At 38.3% G+C, this 23,191-nt stretch overlaps 1 protein-coding gene across 6 annotated transcripts in view; it reads right to left on the minus strand.

The window, feature by feature from the left end:
• The window catches only part of SPART (spartin), a 373,903-nt gene that overhangs the window by 41,604 nt on the left and 309,108 nt on the right, over positions 1-23,191 (minus strand). The window contains exon 1 of one of the 6 annotated variants that reach the window (XR_012327594.1): positions 22,182-22,204. The exons of 2 other annotated variants lie outside the window; for them this stretch is intronic. Coding sequence is in view for 2 of the 4 variants with exons in the window: in XM_073795087.1 (XP_073651188.1) it covers positions 22,182-22,242 (61 nt within the window). In the remaining 2 variants the exon portion in view is untranslated. Of the gene's footprint in view, positions 1-22,181; positions 22,285-23,191 lie in introns of those variants that run through there. 3 more of the 6 variants (XM_073795087.1, XM_033843896.2, XM_073795086.1) reach the window with 3 other exon arrangements.

The raw sequence follows: 23,191 nt of genomic DNA on the forward strand, positions 1-23,191 counted from the left end.
CCCCGCCCATAAGCCCTGAGGGGAGTTTAGGATGGAGAAAAATCGAAAGCGGTCTATGCTTTGGATACTGGCCCTAGATAGTAAAGATGCATATCTATGGAATAATGAGCCCAGACTCTTGCATCTTCCCATATAGAGAGAAGCACTAAGATCATGAACTTTAGACGTCTGTTCTTTGTGATTAGCGGTAATCTTTTGATGTTCTACCACATTTTTAAAGAAAAAAAAAAAAAAAAACAAAAAAAAAAAAAAACCCAAAACCAAAACCAGAAAGCCCCACAGAACTCCTACATATCCTGGTTCCTCCCTTATCTCTTCAGAGCAGTTCCTCAGAGTTATCTGAGAGGCTGTGTCCCAGGCAACTGTCCTTAGTAAGAGCCCTGAATAAAACTTAATCTTGAAACTTTTAGGTTGTATGTTTTTCTTCAGTCAAAAGATGTCAGATTTTATACTCTTGAATAGACCTGCCTTAAAAAACTATATACATATGTATACATACATATATATGATGTGCCCTGAGCTCTTAAGACTAAGTGACTTTTTTAAGGATGGCAGAGACTTAATTCCAGATGAATTGTTACTCCCCTCAATCAAAATTAATTAATGATGGGGAATATTGGATGACTACTGGGGGGAGGCTTTTAAATTTAAAATCTGGTAGTGCCACTTGGTAGTTCTCTGGAGTCTCAGAAAGATAACAGCCAGCCATCCCAAAGAGAAAAACCTCTAAGGGTTGTATACATTAACACACTGGTTTTAGATGATTTTGCTCTTACACACCTTAAAAAGAATTCTGAAAAACTGTGACTCTGTACCTTCTCCCTCATTTTTAGATGGAGCATCAAAATTTTTCATCTCACTTAGAGAGTTGCAAGGGATGCAAATTGTTTTATTGTAAATTGACATTCTAAAATGAAACAGTTACGTAACTTTGAATTGTAGCCAGTGGAACCTAAATACCAGATAATTTTATATCCATCATCAGTTTTTAAAACTATATTAACAAGCTTTTCTTTAATAGGAGGAAATTTTACATCATTCCTTTTCTTCTTAAACTCATATCTCCATATCACTTGATGAAATTTTATCCCAATATTTATTTATTCTGGTTAGATATGGCCCCCCCAAAATATAATCAATAAAAGAAAAAAATGGTAAATTGTACATCATCAGAATTAAAACCATTTTCTCTTCAAAAGACACCATCAAGAAATTGAAAATACAACCTATAAACTATGAGAATATATTTTCAAATCATCATATTTTACATGTATTTCAAACATACAAAGAACACTTATAACCTAATAATTAACAAGGTAAGTAATATAATTTTAAGTGGGCAAAAGATTTGAATAGGCAATTCTCTGAAGACATACAAATATCCAGAAAGCACATGAAAAGATTCTCAGTGTCATTAGTCTTTAGGGAAATGCAAATCAAAAACACAGTGAGATGTCATTACTTACCCACTAGAATGTTTGTAATAAACAAGATAGATACTAACTGGTGTTGTACAAAGATGTGGAGAAATTCAAACCCTCATGCATTACTGGTAGCAATGTAAAATGATGCAGTCACTTTTTGATAAACAATTTGTTTCTTGAAAAGTTATACATAGACTTGCTATATGACCTAGCAACTCCTCTCATAGGTGGGACTGTGTAGACATATGTTTTCATTTTACTTGGTTCAAAACATCAAGTGATGATGCTGTTATAAAACTCTTTTCACTCCTATTTATTTAGTTTGTTTAGGTGGATAGAGTTTCTCAGTTTTCACATCTATAAATATTAAAATTGAAATAGAATGGATGCTGAATTCTGTCTTGTTCTGGAAATAGAGTACATATAATACAAACAATAATACAAATACTTGTATACACAAAGTGCACAAGTGTACTTGATAGAGATGTTCATAGCAACATCATTTAAAACAGGCAAAAAGTGAAAATAATCCAAATATCAATCAACCAATGAAAGGATCTTTGAAAATGTGGTATGTCCATACAATGGAATATTGCTCTATCCCCAAAATGAATGAAATAGTGATATATACCACAACATGGATGAACCTCAAAAACACTATGCTCGGTGAAAGAAGCCAGACAAAGACATATATTTCTGTTTCAATGATTTTTTTTTTAAAGAGACAGAAAGTAGATTATTGGTTGCCTAGGTCTGGAGTTAGTAATGGAATCGACTGTAAATGGGCACAAGGTTTTCTTTTTAGGGTGATGAAAATGTTCTAAAATTAGATTGTGATGATGGTTGTACAGCTCTGTAAGTATAATAAAATTCATTGAATTGCACACTTAAAATGAGTGAATTTTATGATATATAAATTATATTTTAAACAGTTTAAAAAATATCTCCCGCATTGACTATGATAATTATTTATATTATATGTATTCTACATTTGGATAAATATTTATTGAAGAAAGAGTACATATTTATTGGAAATATATCTTGATGAGGTGAAAGCAACTCTTTTTCTCAATTAATTCATCTATTTGCAGATGATTATCATTTATTTCTAGAATGGGACAGAATTCAGCATCAATTCTATTCTATTTTTAATATTTAAAAATGTAAAGCCTGAGGAACTCTGTCCACATTAAAAAAAAAACAGAAGTAACAGAAGGAATTTTATAAGTGCATTGTCACTCAATTCTTCGAACTACTTCCAAATCATATGCCCTGAATCACTTTACAATATATCATTCAAATTTGTTTTTTAATCCAATAGATCCTTCTTCCATTCTTTTTTAAATTAAAGAATTGGAAATCACTTGATTGCAAAAATATCTGTCACCAAGTGGGTATAGTTATTTACTTCCTCAGTTTCTGGGAAGAACACCAAAAAGACTTTACTAAGATTGACCATCTGGTACCACTGAGGCCCCAGCATCCTTAGTGGTGCCACACTCAAGGTAGTGACTGCATCCCGCTAGTGGTGGCTGGGCACAAGAAGGGAGCCTCCACTTCTCTGCCACACACCCAGAACTTAGCTTCAGCAATAGGTCGCTGGAGGCAGGAGGAGATATGCTGGTGCCCTGCCCCTCCCAGGCGAACAGCCCTCCCACTGCTAGCTGTGGCACAAGGGAGCCCTGTGCTGTGCTGTACCAGTCTGGAGAGGAGTTTCTGCCTCGCTGAGCTGGGAGGGTAGAGGGAGGGAATGGCTCTTGCTAATACCACAGACTCTCACTGTTCTTACGGAGTTTTAGATCTTTTGAGGAGTGGTCTGCAGAGCGCGTCATGCTGTTATGCCAGAATTGGAATTCTCAATAAGCTGTTTTAATCGTCTTACTGAAAATGCACAAAAATCTAAAATCATGTTGAAGTTTTCATCTCTGTGTTTTATCCTCTATAACTTGATTAATTTGGCACCCCCTGGAAAACATTACCCCTGTATTTTAAATGATCACCATAATGTGTGTTACTTGGTTAATTGTCAGCCTCCTTTACTTGCGTAGGCTCCTTCCAAGGCAGCCCTTGAAATGTGCTCACTTATATGTTTCAGTAAAACTCACAGAAAGAAAAAAGATTTTATCAACAATCAGTTAAGACTGCTGACTCTTTCACTTGAACTCCCTTCCTGTCCTTGGTGTTGACATCGCTGTAGCACTTCTGGGATGTGGGTAAGGAGAAGTTGAGTTGGTTGTACATATAATTATGAGATATGTTTATAGTCAATTCTGTGTATGATTAAGTTATCGCTAGCCATCCTGTTGTAGTACTGACTTCCAGGAAAATTCCTGCTCTGCTGGCTTACCTGTTGCCCTAACATAAAGATGCCAGCTCAGGGTCATATTGCTCTGTGAATGTATCCTACAGCACACTGCATCAAAAGACAGGTGGAGGAGAAACAACGTTTGAAATACATGGGGCCAGAAGCTAATCTATTTAAAATTATTCCAGTCATCAGACTTGTAAAAGTATAAGCAAATAATTTCGGTCTCATCAATGACTAGTCAGAAACCTATATTAGTAGCTCTTATAAACTTGACAATTGTAAAAAATTATGACAGTATCAATATTGAATTGTGAAGATGAAATAAACTTTCCTGTACTATATTTTTAAAACTTATCCTAATAAACCATGCCCGAGGAAAAAAACGAATTCTCTATTTTTTTAATGGAACGTATTACAAAATCATTTTCATATGAAGAAGTAATGAGTATAGAGCCAAGAAAAGAAAAAAAGAATCACGAGATATGTTAAATACTTAATAAAAGATTTATATTATTTTTCCGGATTTTGTGATGTCTGGACAATTTGTCAGCTTTTTCAAATTTGTAATTTTGGTGTAAAATTTGTAATTTTGGTGATTTATTTTTCATATTCTTAATAAATACTCACTTTTGTTCCTAATTTTGTTTTTTCTTACAGAAGTCCACCCAAATTATAAAAACAGCAAACATCACATAACTGGATCTTCCCCTGCTCCTAAAGCTGAAGAGGTACTTGAGATTAGCAGAAAATAATTGTTTTTATTTTATTATATCTTGCTGAGATAAAAATAAAAAGGGTCAGAGAGTCAAAACAGACTGATGAGAATCAGAGCTTTTATCTAGTATTAAACTTTACTATTATAATAATTTAAAAGAATACAAGTGACTATGAGACCCAAGCAAATAATGGAGATTTCCGAAACCACCAACCCAGTCCCCCGGGTTTTGCCACATCACCTAGGAACACACCCCGGGGCCCAGATCTACCCTTTGAGATCACCAAGTAAGGTATGCCAGGTATCACATAAAGGGAACTATTTCCGTTATGAACTATCTCCAGTTTATACTTAGATAATTATATGGCTGACACTGACATTGCCCAGTGGGCCATTCCATGGACAGCCATAAATTCCAGGTTTACTTACCTTAAACCATCTGCACGTACCATTTCATAGACGGGACTTTCCACTGTCTTTGCACCACTGTATACCTTGGCCCAATTAGCATGTTTGTGTGATTTGATTTGGTCATTTTCACCTGGGCATCCAAAGTTAGCAACAATTGGTTGTAGACCAGCTGCTAATACATAACTTCCAATTGATTTCCCCTGTCTTTTGTTCTCACCAGATTCTTCTCAAAAGTCATGCATTCTCGGGGGATTTACCTGGTGGTGCAGAGGTTAAGACTCCATGTTCCTGATGCAGGGGGCCTGGGTTGGATTCCTGGTCAGGGAACTAGATCCCACATGCACACTGCAGCCGAGCGTTCTCATGCCGCAACTAAGAGTTTGCATGCCGCAACTAAGGAGCCCACCTGTCACAACTAAGACCCAGCACAACCAAAATAAATAAATAAATGTTAAAAAAAAAAAGTCATTCATTCTCTAACAATAGTGAAGAATTGGAAGAGGCAGGTGAGGTCTTTAAATGAAACTACCATTTTTTTCACACACTCTACACTATATCTGATTTAATAACATCCCCCCCGCCCCCGCCAAATACTCCTCCTTTTCTAAGGCCTTTACCTGAAATATGGATGTCTAAGACAGGGAAAGATGGGAAGCCCTAAGGTTGGTTTAGGATGGTTTAAAGGCGATTTCTCCTCAAAGAGTATTTTGACTTGTCCTTTTATTTGGCATTTTTGAGATTTTTACACCCTGGGCAATGCCGGAATAAGATTTGGGGAGGTGAGAGCTGTGTGTTTTTTTATGCAAAGTAGGAGGAGTTTGTTTTGTTTTGTTGAGAAGTTCTAATATGAAAGTTTGATATGAAAGTAGGAAAAGAGATGTTAGGAAATAACACATAAGAAATTAAAATCTGGAAATTGATTATCTGGAGACTCCTTTATCCTTGTAAAGTCTTTGTGTGCCTCGAGTGGTGTGCCTGCCCCACTTTAAAGATGGTGATACATATCATGTACTTGTAGCTGAGTGCCTAGGACCACTAGTTCTGGAATCTGAGTGCCTGGGCTGAAAGCAACCTTCATGTCACAGTTGCTATTACTTAATCACTCTGAGCCTGTTTTCTCACCTGTAATATGGAGGTTTGATAATAGGACCTACCTCAGAGGGTAGTTATCTAAAGTAACTGAAATAACTTATTTATAGTTGTGCTCAATAAATATATATATATATATTTTTTTTCTTTTTGCGGTACGCGGGCCTCTCACTGTCGTGGCCTCTCCCGTTGTGGAGCACAGGCTCTGGACGCACAGGCTCAGCGGCCATGGCTCACGGGCCTAGCCGCTCCGCGGCATGTGGGATCCTCCCGGACCGGGGCACGAACCCGTGTCCCCTGCATCGGCAGGTGGACTCTCAACCACTGCGCCACCAGGGAAGCCCTGAATAATTTTTTAAAATGTAATTTTATCTTCATTAAGAGTGAAGTTATTTTCTTTCAATCAAGAATTTGTTTCAGAGGGAAGGAAGGAAGGAAGGAAGGAAGACCTGGAGGGAAAGAGAGGCAGGGAAGGAAAAGAGGGAGAATAGGGATCGGGGAAGGTAGTGTTGAAAAGGGGGAAAGTTAAATAGAATTTTAGGAAAATCACTTTGGTATAAATTCTAAAAAAAAAAAAAAAAGGAAATGTGAATACTATTTTAACTCTGTCACAGTGCCACTAATAAAAACAATAATATTACATAGAATTATTTTGATAACACAAGTGTTCTCAGAAGGAAAATCTATCGATACTTGTTAGTGAATTTTAGGAATGATATATGCCTATTTAAGTATTTAGGCATGTCATAGCCACTATAATTACAATTCCTGGGTGATAATGTAAAAGACTTAAGTAGAAGCCAGCATTTTAGTTAGATGAATGTGCTAAAAGTTTTATAAATTATAATAGATTCAGTTTCATCCAGGTTGTCCAGCTTGTTTTATCCACATGCTGAAAATATATTGTATTTTTCTCTTCATCTATTATATGATATTGTCAAGGGGGTTAGAAAACCCAAAGAGTGTATCACATAATTATGAATATCATTAAAAGGAAAAGTGTCCAAATTACTTTAGACATGAAGTGAGTTAGTTATTAGTGCATCCTTCTCATGAACTGATCTAGCTTATCACTGGTGATATAACCTAATTGGTCCAAGCTCATGTTGAAATCAATAGGATGACTCAGTATAAAATAAAACTCCTGGTAAGTGCATTATGTTGAGGACTAATGTGATAATATTCTAAAAGTTCTACATGAGGCTAGGTCTATGATATTATATTTTCCTTTGTTAAACTGTTCATCTATGAAAAGCATGCATTTGATGAAAGATCAATAACTGTGATGTTCTTAGTACAGTATAATTTTCCTCTTGCAGACCAAATAGTGGGTGATGGACAAATGCATCATTTTAAAAATTGAATAATAAGTAAATAAAAGTAATTTCTTACCATAGAGTTAGAGATACATATGTAGTCTTTGTAAATTCCATATTTCCATATAAAGTATACAGTCTGTTCTTTAGCAAATACATAAATATCCTTTAAAAAATCTATTAATTAAACTAGGGAAAACAATTCCTTTAACATTTCTTACTAACCTGATTTGGCTTAGTTCTGGTCAAATTGATACTTTTTATATTATAAAGAGGCTAATGACTTGCTCAGTAAACTACCTTATTTCCTATATACTTGTACGCATATTAGGTGGAGTTTAACACCAGACACGAAAGGTCTTATTCTGCCTGGCTTCAGGAAACATAAGCCACTTATAGTCAAGGTGAGTCCCAGAGGACACAGGCAAATGAGACGAATAAATGAAAGAATACTCACAGCATTTTGTAATACTGTTACTGTATTAGAAATGAGCAAAGACTGGCAACAAGTGGAGTGAGGAATGAGAAGCAGTGCACACTGAGAAGAGAGAAGACAGGCAACCTGGTAGATTGACAAAAAACTCAGAAGAAAAAAGTTGCCTCCTTTTGCATTTGAAGCTGGTTTTGCTATTGTGATGTACGAAGCCTAAATTTCCTGAATCCTTTAGTGCAGTTTGCCCAAAAATCCATTGTGTTTTGTTTTTGTTTAATTTTGGCTAGAAATTTTGGAAAGAGCCTCAGTATGTCTTGCTTACATGGTCCAGAAGAAGACAAATATGCGAATGACGCTGAACTGAACTAAATTAGGGAAAGCAAAGGCTCAGAAACAGGGTGTCCTTAAGACTGTAACCCCCTTGAGAATGTCTGGACATTTGGATGAGAGCATCAGATTTTCTACAAGAGGTGGAGATGGAGACTCAAAGAAAATGGCAATGCCCTTCAGTCAAAGACTAGCAAGAATACACCTGAAATCTGAACTTCTGTTTCAACACTGCTTGACTTTTTGTAGGAGAAACCTGTAAGTGGAATGTGAAAGAACCCCTTGATAAAACAGCAAAGCAGTTTCATTTTCTGCATTATTAAAATGGTGATTATATTTACGTATCCCATGTATACTTGTAAAGGTTTTCCAAGTTCTGTGTAATTAGGGATTACAAGCATCAAGGGAAGAGGATATCTTTAGTGCTGGTTGGCTAGTTAGACGTGGCTCCCTTCCCCTTCTTGAGTATATCACCTATGGGGAAGCTAAGAAGAAAAATATGTGATGAATTGCTGGTAGAAACCACTGAACACCAGGAATTCATTGTTGGACAGCCTCGATTGTCTTGGGGGGATTCCCCTTCCAGAACAGCTAATTCTTTTCTGGCATATTCAGGCAATTTGGATAGAAAGATCTAGGTCCAGAAATTCCATTCTCAGCACTCTCCGTACTTGGGGCTGACGCATCCCAGCCTGATGGTCCCCAAAACTGATGTTACAGCAGATGACACAATACTTGACACAGATCTGAATGCATCAGTTCATAGAGAGTTCAGAAGCAGAGATGCTATTCATGGAAAAAAAAGAAAAGTCTGCTATTTTATGAAACTTTGCAAAAATACACCAAGGGTGACATTTTACAGTTAAAAATTTCAAACAGTTCTCTCCAGAAATTCTTTCTTTGTTGTTCGGTCATATTTATTTCCTGAACAGTCTGTGTTTCTTAGTCTTTTTTGCATGTTTGGATTGCTAACTGATGATGTTGCTTTAAAAATAAAGTCTCTTTTCCTAAAGTAATACAAACTTTAAGCAATATTATTTTCCTAATAGAGCTGCAAATACTTGGTGCCATAACTAATATATGAAGATGAGAAATCTAATAAATTTGAATTTATTTTTTTCTAGAGTCCCAGTTTGTCTGGAACACCTAAGTATTGTTATTGCCAACAAAAAAAGTTATTGGCTATTAAAAAAATCACATTCAGGACAGAAGTAGATCTTGAGAATGCCTATTTCTTTTAAAAGAGCCAGTTCTGCCATCCAAAAAATTTATTTATTTTAATTTACACATAGACAAGTCCCGTGGTGTCAGAACACAGCATAACTAAGCATCACTGAACTTTATTTAGTCGCAAGGCTTGATTGTAACAGTGGGGTGCTTCTTATGCAGTTCTGAAGTGACAGAAATTAAAATGCTAACAAAATCAAGTTTAAAACAGCTCACAGAAAACTGTGTATATATTAAGCCTACTCTCAGAGTCTCTAAATTACTCCATCAGAGTAAGTTAAGTAAGGACTTTTGGAATTTGTTTAATTCTTTTAGATAAAAACAGTTTGTATTAAATTTTTTGAAAAAATAAATTTGGGGCGATAGTAATAAATAGCATTTTTGTGAAGCCCAACTCTGTGGAAGGTCCTCTGCTGGCCATTTTATTTCAACCCCACCTCCCCAACAATGAATCAACAAGGAGGCAATTGTCAGATGAAGAAATGAAAGCTCAGAAGGTTTATGTAATATATTCTAAACCACACAGCAAGTATCTGACAAAGTCAAGATTCCCACAGATTTTCAGAATTATTTTGTTGAAATTAACATTTTGCTGAATAACTACTACTGTATGTCCAGTATGAGTAGTTTCCATATAATATCTTTGAATTCCTCCAAAAGCCATATGGAATGAGGTTTATTTACATTCAGTAACATGATCAAAATCTCATGGCTAGTAAGTGGTAAAGCTATAATTTTTTTTTTCTTTTTTTTTTTTTTTTTGCGGTACGCGGCCCTCTCACTGTTGTGGCCTCTCCCGTTGTGGAGCACAGGCTCAGCGGCCATGGCTCACGGGCCCAGCCGCTCCACAGCATGTGGGATCTTCCCGGACCGGGGCACGAACCCGCGTCCCCTGCATCGGCAGGTGGACTCTCAACCACTGCGCCACCAGAGAAGCCTTAGACCTATAATTTAAACTGGAATCTTTGACTTTAAAACGTCAGCATTTCCTACTATAACACAGCGTCCTGTTGGTTATCTAGTTCTCAAGAGGTGATATCCTTTGGAAGAATCTGAAACATCCTACTAAAGAAAATTTTACCAAGACTAGAAATTTGGTGGTTTCTTCGATTTAGTTCCAAGAATAAACATATACTTGAATCATGAACTCTCAAATGGGCTCATGTTAGAATCCTTACCACTATTACCTACTACCTACATAAACTTGGGCAATTTACCCTCAAAGCTTCAGTTCTCACCTTTATATAATTGGGATAACAATAACTACTTTGGAGGACTGTGCTAGCCATTAAATAAGATAATGTACGCAACACTCTGTACCCTACAAAGAGGCAGCAGTTTGGAGTGGTTAAGAGCAGAGACCCTAAAACCAGCTGCCTGAGTTCAAGTTCTGAGTCTGTCATGTCGGCTCTGTGATCTTAGGCAAATGTACTTTACCCATCTGTATCACCATTTCCTCACTGGTAAAACGAGGTAATGATAATAACTGCTTCATGGGTTAGTATGTGTAAAGTGCTTAGGAAAAATTGTTCCATTAAATTAAATGTGCCTGGCATACTGTAAGCACTATTTAAGACGCTGTTAAATTTTAAGAATACTTTGAACATAGTAGATGCTGAATATGTAGATGCAGAGTAGCTACTTTGCAGTTACTTGGGTGATTTGAATATTATATAAATATAAAATATTATAATGGGACTTCTCTGGTGGTCCAGTGGTTAAGAATCTGCCTTCTAATGCAGGGGACTCAGGTTCAATCCCTGGTCAGGGAACTAAGATCCCACATGCTGCAGGGCAACTAAGCCCCTGTGCCACAACTACTGAGCATGTGAGCCACAACTAGAGAGGCTGAACCACAGCTAGAGAGAGAAGTCCGCACACCGCAATGAAAGATCCCGCATGCCATGACAAAGATCCCGCGTGCCGCAACTGAGACCCAATGCAGCCAAAAATAAATAAGTAAATAAATAAATATTAGAAAAAACAAATTTTAAAATGTTACAATATATAATACATATTATAATATTACATATATATTATAATATTACATATATTATATATTTAATATATATATTAAACTGGAATTAACATTTTTGATCTTTGGAGAAGATTCCTTTATTGCTATTAAAGGAACATGTAAAACTAAACCAGCAGCCCCAGAATGATTAGTCTTGTAGCTACCTTAATAAGTTCCCTGGAGTTGGGGAGTGGGGAAGTGAGGTGGAGAGGACGGGATTAAGCATATTTTTCAGATTTGGGGGTTAAGCAACTGATTGTGCCTCTAAGTGCTATTTACTGAGATGGGAGACACTGGAGAAGGACTGCACACAAGAGAACGAACAACTGTTTAGTGTCTCCCAGGTACCGAGCATTGTGCTAGGCACTTTGTACACATATTGCATCATTTCACTCTCAGCATCACCCTATGGGTATTACTCTCTCCATTTTATAGATCTGTGAAAATCTTTGAAGAAGTGAGTTGTGCCATACAGGCAAGTGAATCAACTTGTCAAATAAAAGAGTTTTTTACGTGAAGTGGTAAGAATCCCCCACCCCACCCCCCAACCTCCTCCCCTGCCCTTAAGTTCTGAAATTTACATTTATATTTATTTTGTTGTGTTGGAATAGTCACTACTGAAACCCAAAGAAACCCTTTCCTATTATCCCTGTAGTCCTTTATTTAATACCTCCATAGACAAAGAAACTTTTGAGATGTGATGCAGGCTATAAAACTTCAGTAATAACTTGGAAATCTGTAGTTAGATTACTCTGCCCAGAAATGTCATGGGAGTTGCTGTATTTCTCTAATACTTGCTTTAGGCACAGACATACTAACATGGAGCTAAAATTCACCGTGTAATAATATTGCACATTCACTTAGTAATGTTACCTGTATCAATTTCAACATTAATATAATGTAATTGGTTGCAGCTGAAAGCAAATCAAAGTATATGTCTCTACTCCAATCTTCTGAATAATGCATGCCATCTGCATTACCTCAGACATTTGGGAACAAAATGCATTAAAGTAAGCAGAACCTCAAATGGTCAAAAGAATTTGTCTTTCTAAGGGTGATACTTCTTAACTTTCTAACAAAAAAGACATCCTGAATCAGAACCCTTGATGTTTTCAAACAAAAGCACCACTAGAGGAAATTGTCCCTCGTTTTAAAAATTTACTATAGTGCAAATATTAGGTAGAACCACACGAAGCACTGATACAAGCACTTTCATATGGTTCCACCTAATAGATCATAAAGAGTATAGTTCATAAATCTCAGGGAACATTAACTACCATAGTTATTTTTTAAATCCTTGCATCCTTCAAAAGTCCTCTTTCATTCTGATGGAAAACAAAAACTGAAAGCTTTCTAAACTTTACTAAGTATTTATTGCTACTATTTACTTTTTAAATTATATTACAATATTCTTATAATCAAGCTATACTGATTACAATAGATATATTTACAATCAATATATTTGTTCTTTGATTTTAAGATCAATTCTTGGTATCATGAATATCAATAATAACTATATTTTATGCTGTGTGATGCTCCACGGTGTCAGCATGCTTGGGCAGATATCACCTTGTGCGGTCCCTACGACCCTTCATTTTAGGTGGCTGTTATTATCACTCCAGCCCTCACAGCAGACGTGTGGCAAATACTACCCACATCTTATGGAAGAGGAAACAGAGGCTCAGTGAGGTGACCTGCCATGAAGGGGCTTGGCTAACCCAGATCTCAGGAGTCATAGCTCCTGAGTGCAATATATTTGCTACTTCTCTGTTAAACAACCTGTCCAGCAGTGACTCAGTTATTGGGGGAAAAAAATGGATTCCAACACCACAGTCTGAAGGAGGCACTGCTGTCAGACAGGACACATCCCAGGATGTAGAATCCCTGACTCCTCTCTCCCCTCTGGGCTCTTTCTGTGCTCCAGCCCCCTTCGGGCAGCTTCCCCACCAAAGTCAAGAGGAAGCTCATGGCCATGGCAGGTGGAAGCTGCAGGGGCCATAGCGGGAGCCCTTCCCTCGCCCACAGGGGTTGCCTGGTGCCTGACAAAGCTCCAGAGCCTGCTGCCTCTCAGCTGCTAACCCAAAATCAGCAGCAGGAAAGCAGACCATAATGTGGAAGAGGAAGACTTTTTTTGAAAATGTGATTTTGTTCCTGGGGAATTTAAAAATTAATTTTATTCCCACTGCTCTTTTTGTGTATGGGAGGTTATTTTCCCATGTGCTGGCACGAAGTGACCTCTTTATTAATTTTCTGTTGATGATTATGAAGGTGGTAGAAGGGCAGGATTGGCTGGACCAGGGCTCTGCATTCTTCAATGTGCATACACGTCCTCTGAAGGCTTTAAAAAACAGATTCAGATTCCATAGGTCTGGGGTGGGGCCTGAGATTCTGCATTTCTGGCAAGCCCAGAGGGAATGCCAGTGGTTCTGGTCCACAGACCACATTTTGAGTAGCACGGCACTAAATCACTTCAAACGATCCTTATATCCTGAAGGATCTATGAGAATAGGCTACATCTGAAGATTATTAATGATTTTTATGTTTTCTGGAAGCAACAACAACCAAAAAGAAAAACTAGCTGATTTTACTTTTCCTTTGTTAATTTTTCTATGGAAGTGTCTGAATGCAATAGAATTCTTTTTCCTAGTGTCTGGGAATAAACCAGATGTTGGGTCGAACAGGTGTTTCTCTCAGATAGCCAGAGCCACAGAGAAATGCAGGGGCTACTTCCTCTTGTTTCACCCCCTCCTAGAATTTTCCCTTCTAGTCTTCTCTGCCTCTGCCTGATTCTTTTCTTTGTTCCTGTAAAGATTTAGGGTTGTTATTTGCTGGAGACCGACTGTAGCAGGAATGTCACAGTTGTTTTAGCTTGTGCAGTTGGTTGCATTCTTTTGAAATTGGCCTGAAATTAGATCGCTGCTCAAGAGAAGCATGAAATAGCAGCACACAATATCTTACTCCAAGTTATCCAGCAACTTTGGATCAGCCCTGTCTAGATGGGCATGTCCAAGGCTATCCACAGTGATTCTGCTGCAGCCTCGTTTTTAAAAAATAAAAAACTTTTTTATTTTGAAATAAAGACAAAGATGCAAAAATACTGGTTTGTGGACTCTTCACCCAGCTTTCCCCCAAAATAACATCTTACATAACCATAGTACTTTATCAAAAATGAAATTTATACCAGTACAGTACTATGAACTCAACTACAGACCTTACTTGGATTTCACCAGTTTTTACATGCACTCTTATGGGGGGAAGGGCAGTGTACAGTACTATGAAATTATATAGATTCATGTAACCACCATCACAATCTGACTCATTGTTAAATATTGGTATCCCCCAGAATTTTGTTCCCAGCCCTTTCCAGTTTTCATTTTTCACATGCTCCCTGGACCTTCTCATCCATAATTGTGACGTTAACTGTCTTTTGTATTTGGATAATTTTCAAATTGATAACCCTAACCTCTCTCTTGAGCTCTCTACCTAACCATTTCATGGCCTACTTCTGGACTCTCACTCAATATTTTATCTGCACTTTAAACTTCACCATATCCAAAACTGAACCAGTATTCCTTCATTTTAAAATGAAATAGTCCCTATATGGGCAGATAGCACCCTGTAGCCCAAGCCAGAATACCCAGGGATCAGGCTAGATGCAGCCATCATCCATGTTCCACCTCCACATAATAAAAGCAGTTGACACTCCTATGGCAGGTACCAAACAAAACTGATTAGCTTATTTCATCCTGAGAGCGATCCTAAGCCTTGTCGGAAATGGCTCCAAGCTTCCTGAGGCCTGAAACTTGTACGGTTTTAGGGGTTCTTGTAAAGTAAAAGGACAAAAAAGTGTAAGCATCAAGAAACGCTGCAATATGGTACAACATGGATGAACCCTGAAGAAAGACATTATTATGCTAAGTGGAATGAGCCAGTCACAGAAGGACAAATACTGCATGATTCCACTGATACGAGATATCTGAGATAGTCAAACTCATAGAATCAGAGAGTAGAATGACGGTTACAAGGGACTGGCAGGAGGGGGAAATGGGGAGGTGCTAATCAACAGGTACAAAGTTTCAATTATGCAAGATGAGTAAATTCTAAAGATCTGCTGTAGAACATTGTGCCTATATGGTTAACAGTACTGTATTGTACACTTAAAATTTTGTTAAGAGGATAGATCTCATGTTAAGTGTACTTACCACAAGAAAATGAAATTTAAAAAAAAGAAAGAAAATTACAAATACCAAAATTAGTACTTACAAAGTAAATACTTGGACTGGTGCAAGTGAGGGGTCCTGAAAACTGACCTTCATTAGTTGTTTCATGATGAATCCCCCTTTGAGGCAGTTGCTATTATTATTTGCACTTTACAGACAAAAGCTGAGGCACGGAAAGGCTGCACACTTAACTTGACCAGGGTCCTCATGTCGTGGGAAGTCTCATCACCTCTTGGCCTCCTACGTGATCTCCCAGCCACTAACCAAGCCCCTTCAGTGCATTTTCCATGCTGACCCTAAGTGGACCTGTGCATGGTCCAGGTCTCTCTCCTGACTGGAAGCTGTACCTAGTTCCCTATTACCTTTAGGCTTAGTGCTAAACTCTTCCGGGCTGTCTTGCACTTGATGTTTTGTGATGCTGAACTGATAGTGGCTCGCTCCATACTCCAAGCTTCCAACTCCTTTCCACTTGCCCTTCCCTCTCCCATGCCCTCTACTATCTATCAATGCTCTTTATCATTTTTTCCAAAGTAGAAATGATAGCATTATTAGTTATTTTTAGCCTATAGGAATAATACATAGTTTAAAAAATTTTTAAATTATACAGTACAGGGACTTCCCTGGTGGCACAGTGGTTAAGAATCCTCCTGCCAATGCAGGGGACATGGGTTTGAGCCCTCGTCCGGGAAGATCCCACATGCCACGGAGCAACTAAGCCCGAGCGCCACAATTACTGAGCCTGCACTCTAGAGCCCATGAGCCACAACAACTACTGAGCCCTCGTGTCACCACTACTGAAGCCCACGCCTAGAGCCCGTGCTCCACAACAAGAGAAGCCACTGCGATGAGAAGCCCGCTCACCATGACAAAGAGTAGCCCCCGCTCACCACAACTAGAGAAAGCCCGCGCGCAGCTATGATGATCCAACGCAGGCAAAAAAAAAAAAAAAAAAATTTTTTTAAATTAAAAAAAATTTAACGAAATCTAAAAAAATAAATAAAATTATACAGTACAAAAAAAGCACAAGGAATTAAATAAAAGCCACCAGACCATAACCTCATTATCTGAGAAGAACCACTATAAACAAGTATAGTGTATACACTTTTCATATTTCCTACACGTTAGTGTGTGAGTGTGTGTGTGTGTGTGTGTGTGTGTGTGTGTGTGTGCACTAGTCTATAAAACTGGGATATGTTACCGTGGTATTATTATTCTTTTCTATTTTTATCAATCTGCCAGACTCTCCCCCCAAATGTTTTTGTTGTTGTTTTAATGGACATCTCATTAATCACTAAGAAAGCCAAGCATCTCTTCACGTGTTTCTTCTCCTGAGAATTGCCTGTTAATATCTACCTACTTTTTATCTCTGCAGCACCAGAATCTAGTACAATGCCTGCAATAGAATAGGTGGTTGATGAATATTTGTGGAATGAATGAGTGCACTAAAGACACATCCCTTGCTTTTGAGTGCCCATTGTGTTGGGGTAAGGTCTCATCCTCTGATTTCCTTACTCCTTGCACAGAGCCAACAGCCAAATCCTGTGAATTCTACCTTTGAAATGTCTTTAAACCTCCCACAACTGCTGCCCTAGTTCAGACTGTTGTCATTTCTTACCAGGATTTTTGCAATAGCCTCCTCTCTCCAGTCTCTCTAACCTAATTCTTTCTCTACCTATGACCAGAGTTTTCTAAAACGCAATTTGTTCATTTCACTCTCCTGCTTAAAACCTTTAATATTGCCTGGAGAATAAATCTAAACTCTTGACAAAGACACCCAAGACCTTCCATAAAATGTGGTCTGACTTTCCAACTCATCCTCAGCCCTCTTCCTTCCCTCTTTTTACATCTGTGCTCCAGCCACACCACACTTTCAGGTGTTCTGGAACAGACTCTGCATTCCACAATTCTTTGCTTCTTAGATCTATTTCAAATGCCACAAGTACCATGGAAGCTCATCCTATCCTTTCAACAAATTTATCACACTACTATCACAGCCATCAGGACTACCACCACCACTAACACCCTTGTCTTATGCCCCACCCTGGAAGCCTCTACACTTCTTCATTATTTCAAAGATAATTTTATAGTTCTCTTCTCAATCCAACTTCTTGCCTGCATAGGAATTCTGGATCAGCAATTTTAAAGCATCAGTCAAATATTTGAGTATCTGTTACATGTAAAGTACTGACTCCATTTATGATATGCAACTCAGGTTCCAGCTGAAATTTTGAATGCAGCTGAGTTCTGAAAATATATTATTTATAAAAGGCTGAGAACTTACATGCACTTTTTTTGCTGTTTTAAAATAGTGTAATTTGAGTTCCTCTTAGATCATGGGATCTGAGAGCAAAGGGGAAGTTAGATGTCAGTGTTTGCTCAGCCTTGTTAGCTAAGCAGGCAAAGGAGAAGCTTCTGGTTCCCTGGTGACATCTTCTGACTCACAGTGTGATGGTATAGTCATTAGGTGTAGCGGTCTATTCCAATTAAATATATACTAAAGAATTTTTGGTTCAAACAGAATAGACACAAATATAAAAATTATTTTAAGATTAACAAAAATACATTTTCTGAATAAGCATGAATAATCATATGCCTCTGCAAATTTACAGTGCATAAATTGTTAGTGCATTCCCTATTCTTGTTGCAACATGGTTTAAGTTTAAACATCATAAACAAGAAAAAGATTCAATATATTATACATATATTACTATTTGTAAACCCTGACCACTAGTCAATGACTGTGGCTGTAAAACTTTAAGGCTTATTGCTTTTCTTTCAAGCAAATGACCAGTCAAGGATATTTTAAACATGTCAACAGAAAGTATTCTTTCTTTTATCCCTTTCTTTCTCCAATTTGCATTGTACTGACATGCATCAGGAACTACATTAGCTGCTGAGGATACAGGAATAAACAACACAGACATATCCCCTGCCCTCACTGGGCTTATATGAGCTTCCAAATAAACAAAAACCAATCTGGAAATCAAAGAGGAAGAAGGGCCATCAGAAAAAGGAACAGAGAGAATTTCAGCATTCAGATCATGTTTATCAATCCCTGCCTGAAACAGAATGCTACCAAGCAAGGGCTCGTGTGCCCACGGTGCAGAAAGCCAAACTCTGACAGTGGGTGTTTGCAGCAAAGTAAGGGCTTATTTGCAGGGTGTCAAGCAAGGAGAACAGGCAACTCATGTTCAAAACACCCAAGCTCCCCTATAGCTTTCAGGCAAGGGTTTTTAAAGACAGTGAAAGGGGAGAGGGTTGTAGGATGTGTGACCAGCTCATGGACCCTCTTCTGATTGGTTGGTAACAGGGTCATGTTTCCAGAATCTCGATCATCAACCTTCTGGTTCCAACCAGTCTGGGGTCTACAGGTGATCAGCATGTAGTCACCATCCTCCACCTGGATGGGGGTCTTAGTTTCTCCAGAACAACTCAAAGTATGCATCAGATTGTTATCTATATTCCTTTAGGACAAACTAGGACGTCTTGTGACTCTATTTTTCTAGTCATTAACAGTGTGAGTCTGCTCTTTGGAACTAGGGGAAGGCCTAGGAAACTAAAGCCTTTTTTCTACAAACAGGAAACGGGGGACATGGAGAAGCTTTTGTACTGGGAAAGCCCCAGAGGGTCCTGCTTGGTTTCAATCCCCCCTGCCCCCATCCTTTGATACTTCAGTCCTGAGGGGAACAAGGGCAGGACAAGAAAGAGAATACAGTTTTGGATTAAGAGGTTACTCATAAACTCAGTTTTAGGAGGACTCAGTTTCAAGAAAATTACCTCCCCACAATCTCCATGATTCCCAGCCAAGATATTTTTATTTGTCCTTACTTTAAAAAATTTGCCCACAGGAAGTTATTTCTAATGTCATTTATATGGCTTTCCTAATAGATTTGCAAACCAAAGTGTTAGAACTTAAAATATCTTGTCAGGGGGCTTCCCTGGTGGCGCAGTGGTTGAGAGTCCGTCTGCTGATGCAGGGGACACAGGTTCGTGCCCCGGTCTGGGAAGATCCCACATGCCATGGAGCAGCTGGGCCCGTAAGCCATGGCCGCAACACCTTGTCAAGATAATCAGTTGGTTACTATGTGTCACATGTAATATTTAGAGAAGTCCAAGCTATTAATATATTAAAGATATTTGTTTTACATTTTCTAATCAGTTATTACTGAAGCTAACATATAAAATCTTGACATATTGCACTGTAAGTTTTTTGAGCACAAGTATAATGATTAAAAAAATAAATTGCAGTACAGTGGAGAAAGGACAGCCTCTTCAATAAGTGGTGCTGGGAAAACTGGACAGCTACATGTAGAAGTGTGAGATTAGATCACTCCCTAACACCATACACAAAAATAAGCTCAAAATGGATTAAAGAGCTAAATGTAAGGCCAGACACTATCAAACTCTTAGAGGAAAACATAGGCAGAACACTCTATGACATAAATCACAGCAAGATCCTTTTTGACCCACCTCCTAGAGAAATGGAAATAAAAACAAAAATAAACAAATGGGACCTAATGAAACTTCAAACCTTTTGCACAGCAAAGGAAACCATAAACAAGACCAAAAGACAACCCTCAGAATGGGAGAAAATATTTGCAAATGAAGCAACTGACAAAGGATTAATCTCCAAAATATACATACAGTTCATGGAGCTCAATATCAAAAAAACAAACAAACTGGTTAAAAAATGGGCAGATGACCCAAACAGACATTTCACCAAGGAAGACATACAGATGGCCAAGAGGCACATGAAAAGATGCTCAACGTCACTAATTATCAGAGAAATGCAAATCAAAACTACAATGAGGTATCACCTCAGGCCGGTCAGAATGGCCATCATCAAAAAATCTAGAAACAGTAAATGCTGGAGAGGGTGTGGAGAAAAGGGAATTCTCTTGCACTGCCGGTGGGAATGTGAATTGGTACAGCCTCTATGGAGAACAGTATGGAGGTTCCTTAAAAAAACTACAAATAGAACTACCATATGACCCAGCAATCCCACTCCTGGGCATATACCCTGAGAAAACCATAATTCAAAAAGAGTCATGTACCAAAATGTTCATTGCAGCTCTATTTACAATAGGCAGGAGATGGAAACAACCTAAGTGTCCATCATTGGATGAATGGATAAAGAAGATGCGGCACATATATACAATGCAATATTACTCAGCCATAAAAAGAAACGAAATTGAGCTATTTGTAATGAGGTGGATGGACCTAGAGTCTGTCATACAGAGTGAAGTAAGTCAGAAAGAGAAAGGCAAATACCGTATGCTAACACATATACATGGAATTTAAGAAAAAAAAAATGTCATGAAGAACCTAAGGGTAAGACAGGAATAAAGACACAGACCTACTAGAGAATGGACTTGAGGATATGGGGAGGGGGAAGGGTAAGCTGTGACGAAGTGAGAGAGTGGCATGGACATATATACACCACCAAATGTAAAATAGATAGCTAGTGGGAAGCAGCCGCATAGCACAGGGAGATCAGCTCAGTGCTTTGTGACCACCTAGAGGTGTGGGATAGGGAGGGTGGGAGGGAGGGAGACGCAAGAGGGAAGAGATATGGGAACATATGTATATGTATAACTGATTCACTTTGTTATAAAGCAGAAACTAACACACCATTGTAAAGCAATTATACTCCAATAAAGATGTAAAAAAATATAAATAAATTGCAGATTTTTTAATTTAAATAGTTGTATTTTTTTCTAAATTAAATCAGCTATTGATTTGCTTCCAAAGTCATTTGCCTCCTATCTTTTTTTTCTCCCAACGATCAACATCTTGTCTACTTCACTGTTTATTAAGACTTTAAATAGCAAGAGGCCCAGGCAGAATGAAAAAAAAATTATATTAATTCATTTAGTCACTTGAAAGCTATCATAGAAGTTGTAGTAGGAAAAATAACACAATTATCAGGAGTGCTGCAATGGACAGTTTATCTGACACTTGAGTTTTATACTCCTCAGTATAATAGGTATTGAGCTTTCATACTATTAGCAGATGCCTTATATGTTATATGATGGCATATAACATAATTTGTCTCCAAATGTTATTGTGATCTCACCATTGCTTTTTTTGTTAGCTCTGAGTTTTCATTTTCAATTGGAACCATAACTCATCCCAATTGTGAAGATTGCCTGGACTCTGGCTTGGAACATTTCCAAACCCAAAGTACCTTCCTCCCTGAAAATGTGGAAGATCTCTTCACCCAGATGCAGAGACACGTAAGGATCTGGTTTGTCATGCTTTACTTCAGGGTGATCCTAACATGACTTTATGTACTCTTATTATCTTTACTCCTAAAGGTAAAAAACAACGGATTCAACTCTTAGGAACTATCCCTGTCTTCTGACAAATGGGAAAATTTCTGTATGCTTTCCACTGCCAAGTTACCTCATTCCTCTCTCACATTCACTCAGTAATTCACCAAATATTCATGGATCCCTTATTCTGTGCAAGGCAGTGAACTCATCACTGTAGGAAGGACTGAGACATGGGTCCAGGTCTGACTCTCCATCCCCTTGGTTTGTGAAGATGTTGAGGTCTGGTAGCGGACGGGACAGATACCCAGCCCTTAAAAACAAAGTCCCCCCTTAAATACCTTATGAAAGAAGGAGGGATATCGTGCATAAATAAAATAATAATGGTTAATAATTATAATAAAGTTTATTCCTTTACTCACTCAAGAGCAATCCTCTCTGGGCAAGTTCCTTGAGATTTCCTTCCGGATTTGAAGCGTGCATTTACAGAAGGGAGGTGAGGGCTGTTGCTGGTGCTCTGCCTGTCATGGAGGAGGGAAGAAGCAGGGAGTGAAAAGGCTCTTCCATTCCCTTGGCAAAGGCAGCGTTGCAACTGGGGCCACGGTCTGCTCTGCTGATCGATGGCCTCCCGAGAGAGCATGTGTTCCTCTGAAGATCTCCGTCTTAGCCACCAGCCTCTGGCAGCAGCCAGGAGATGGGGAAGACAGTTAAATGAACCACTTAATTTCATAGAATGAGGGTAAATATTTTATTTTTCTTCCAAATCAAGAATGTCTACTCAATTTAAACTTTTACCTGCCGTCTCTCTTCCTCAGAACCTGGATTGTGAATTTCTGTTTAACAAGTGTGTCAGAAACTCCTTACCCCATCAGGTTCCTCAGCTGTAAAATGAGAAGGTAACAGATGTTCCTAAGGTTCTTTCCAACTGAAAATAAATATGATTTTTAAATCAATAGAATTTCAAGGGACTCACAATTGACTGTTAAGAAAATGAATATAAAAAAAGCAGTTTGCATATTTTCCTATTGACCTTTTTTCTATCATTTTAAGGTTATTTATTGTTATTTTTATTATTATTTATTTTTTAATTTTTTTTGCGGTACGTGGGCCTCTCACTGCCGTGGCCTCTCCCGTTGCAGAGCACAGGCTCCAGACACGCAGGCTCAGCGTCCATGGCTCACAGGCCCAGCCGCTCCGCGGCATGTGGGATCTTTGCGGACCAGAGCACGAACCCGTGTCCCCTGCATCAGCAGGCGGACTCTCAACCACTGCGCCACCAGGGAAGCCCTATTATTTACTGATCCCACTTTTTAGTTTATTACTCCCGCCACTGGCATCCCTGGATTAAAACAAGCAAAAATTTAGAGGTTAATATCCTCTTCTAAAGTTTAAACACACACACACACACACACACACACAAACTATGGGTGAT

Source organism: Tursiops truncatus, chromosome 18 (genome assembly GCF_011762595.2).
Source record: "Tursiops truncatus isolate mTurTru1 chromosome 18, mTurTru1.mat.Y, whole genome shotgun sequence".
Classification (NCBI taxonomy): domain Eukaryota; kingdom Metazoa; phylum Chordata; class Mammalia; order Artiodactyla; family Delphinidae; genus Tursiops; species Tursiops truncatus.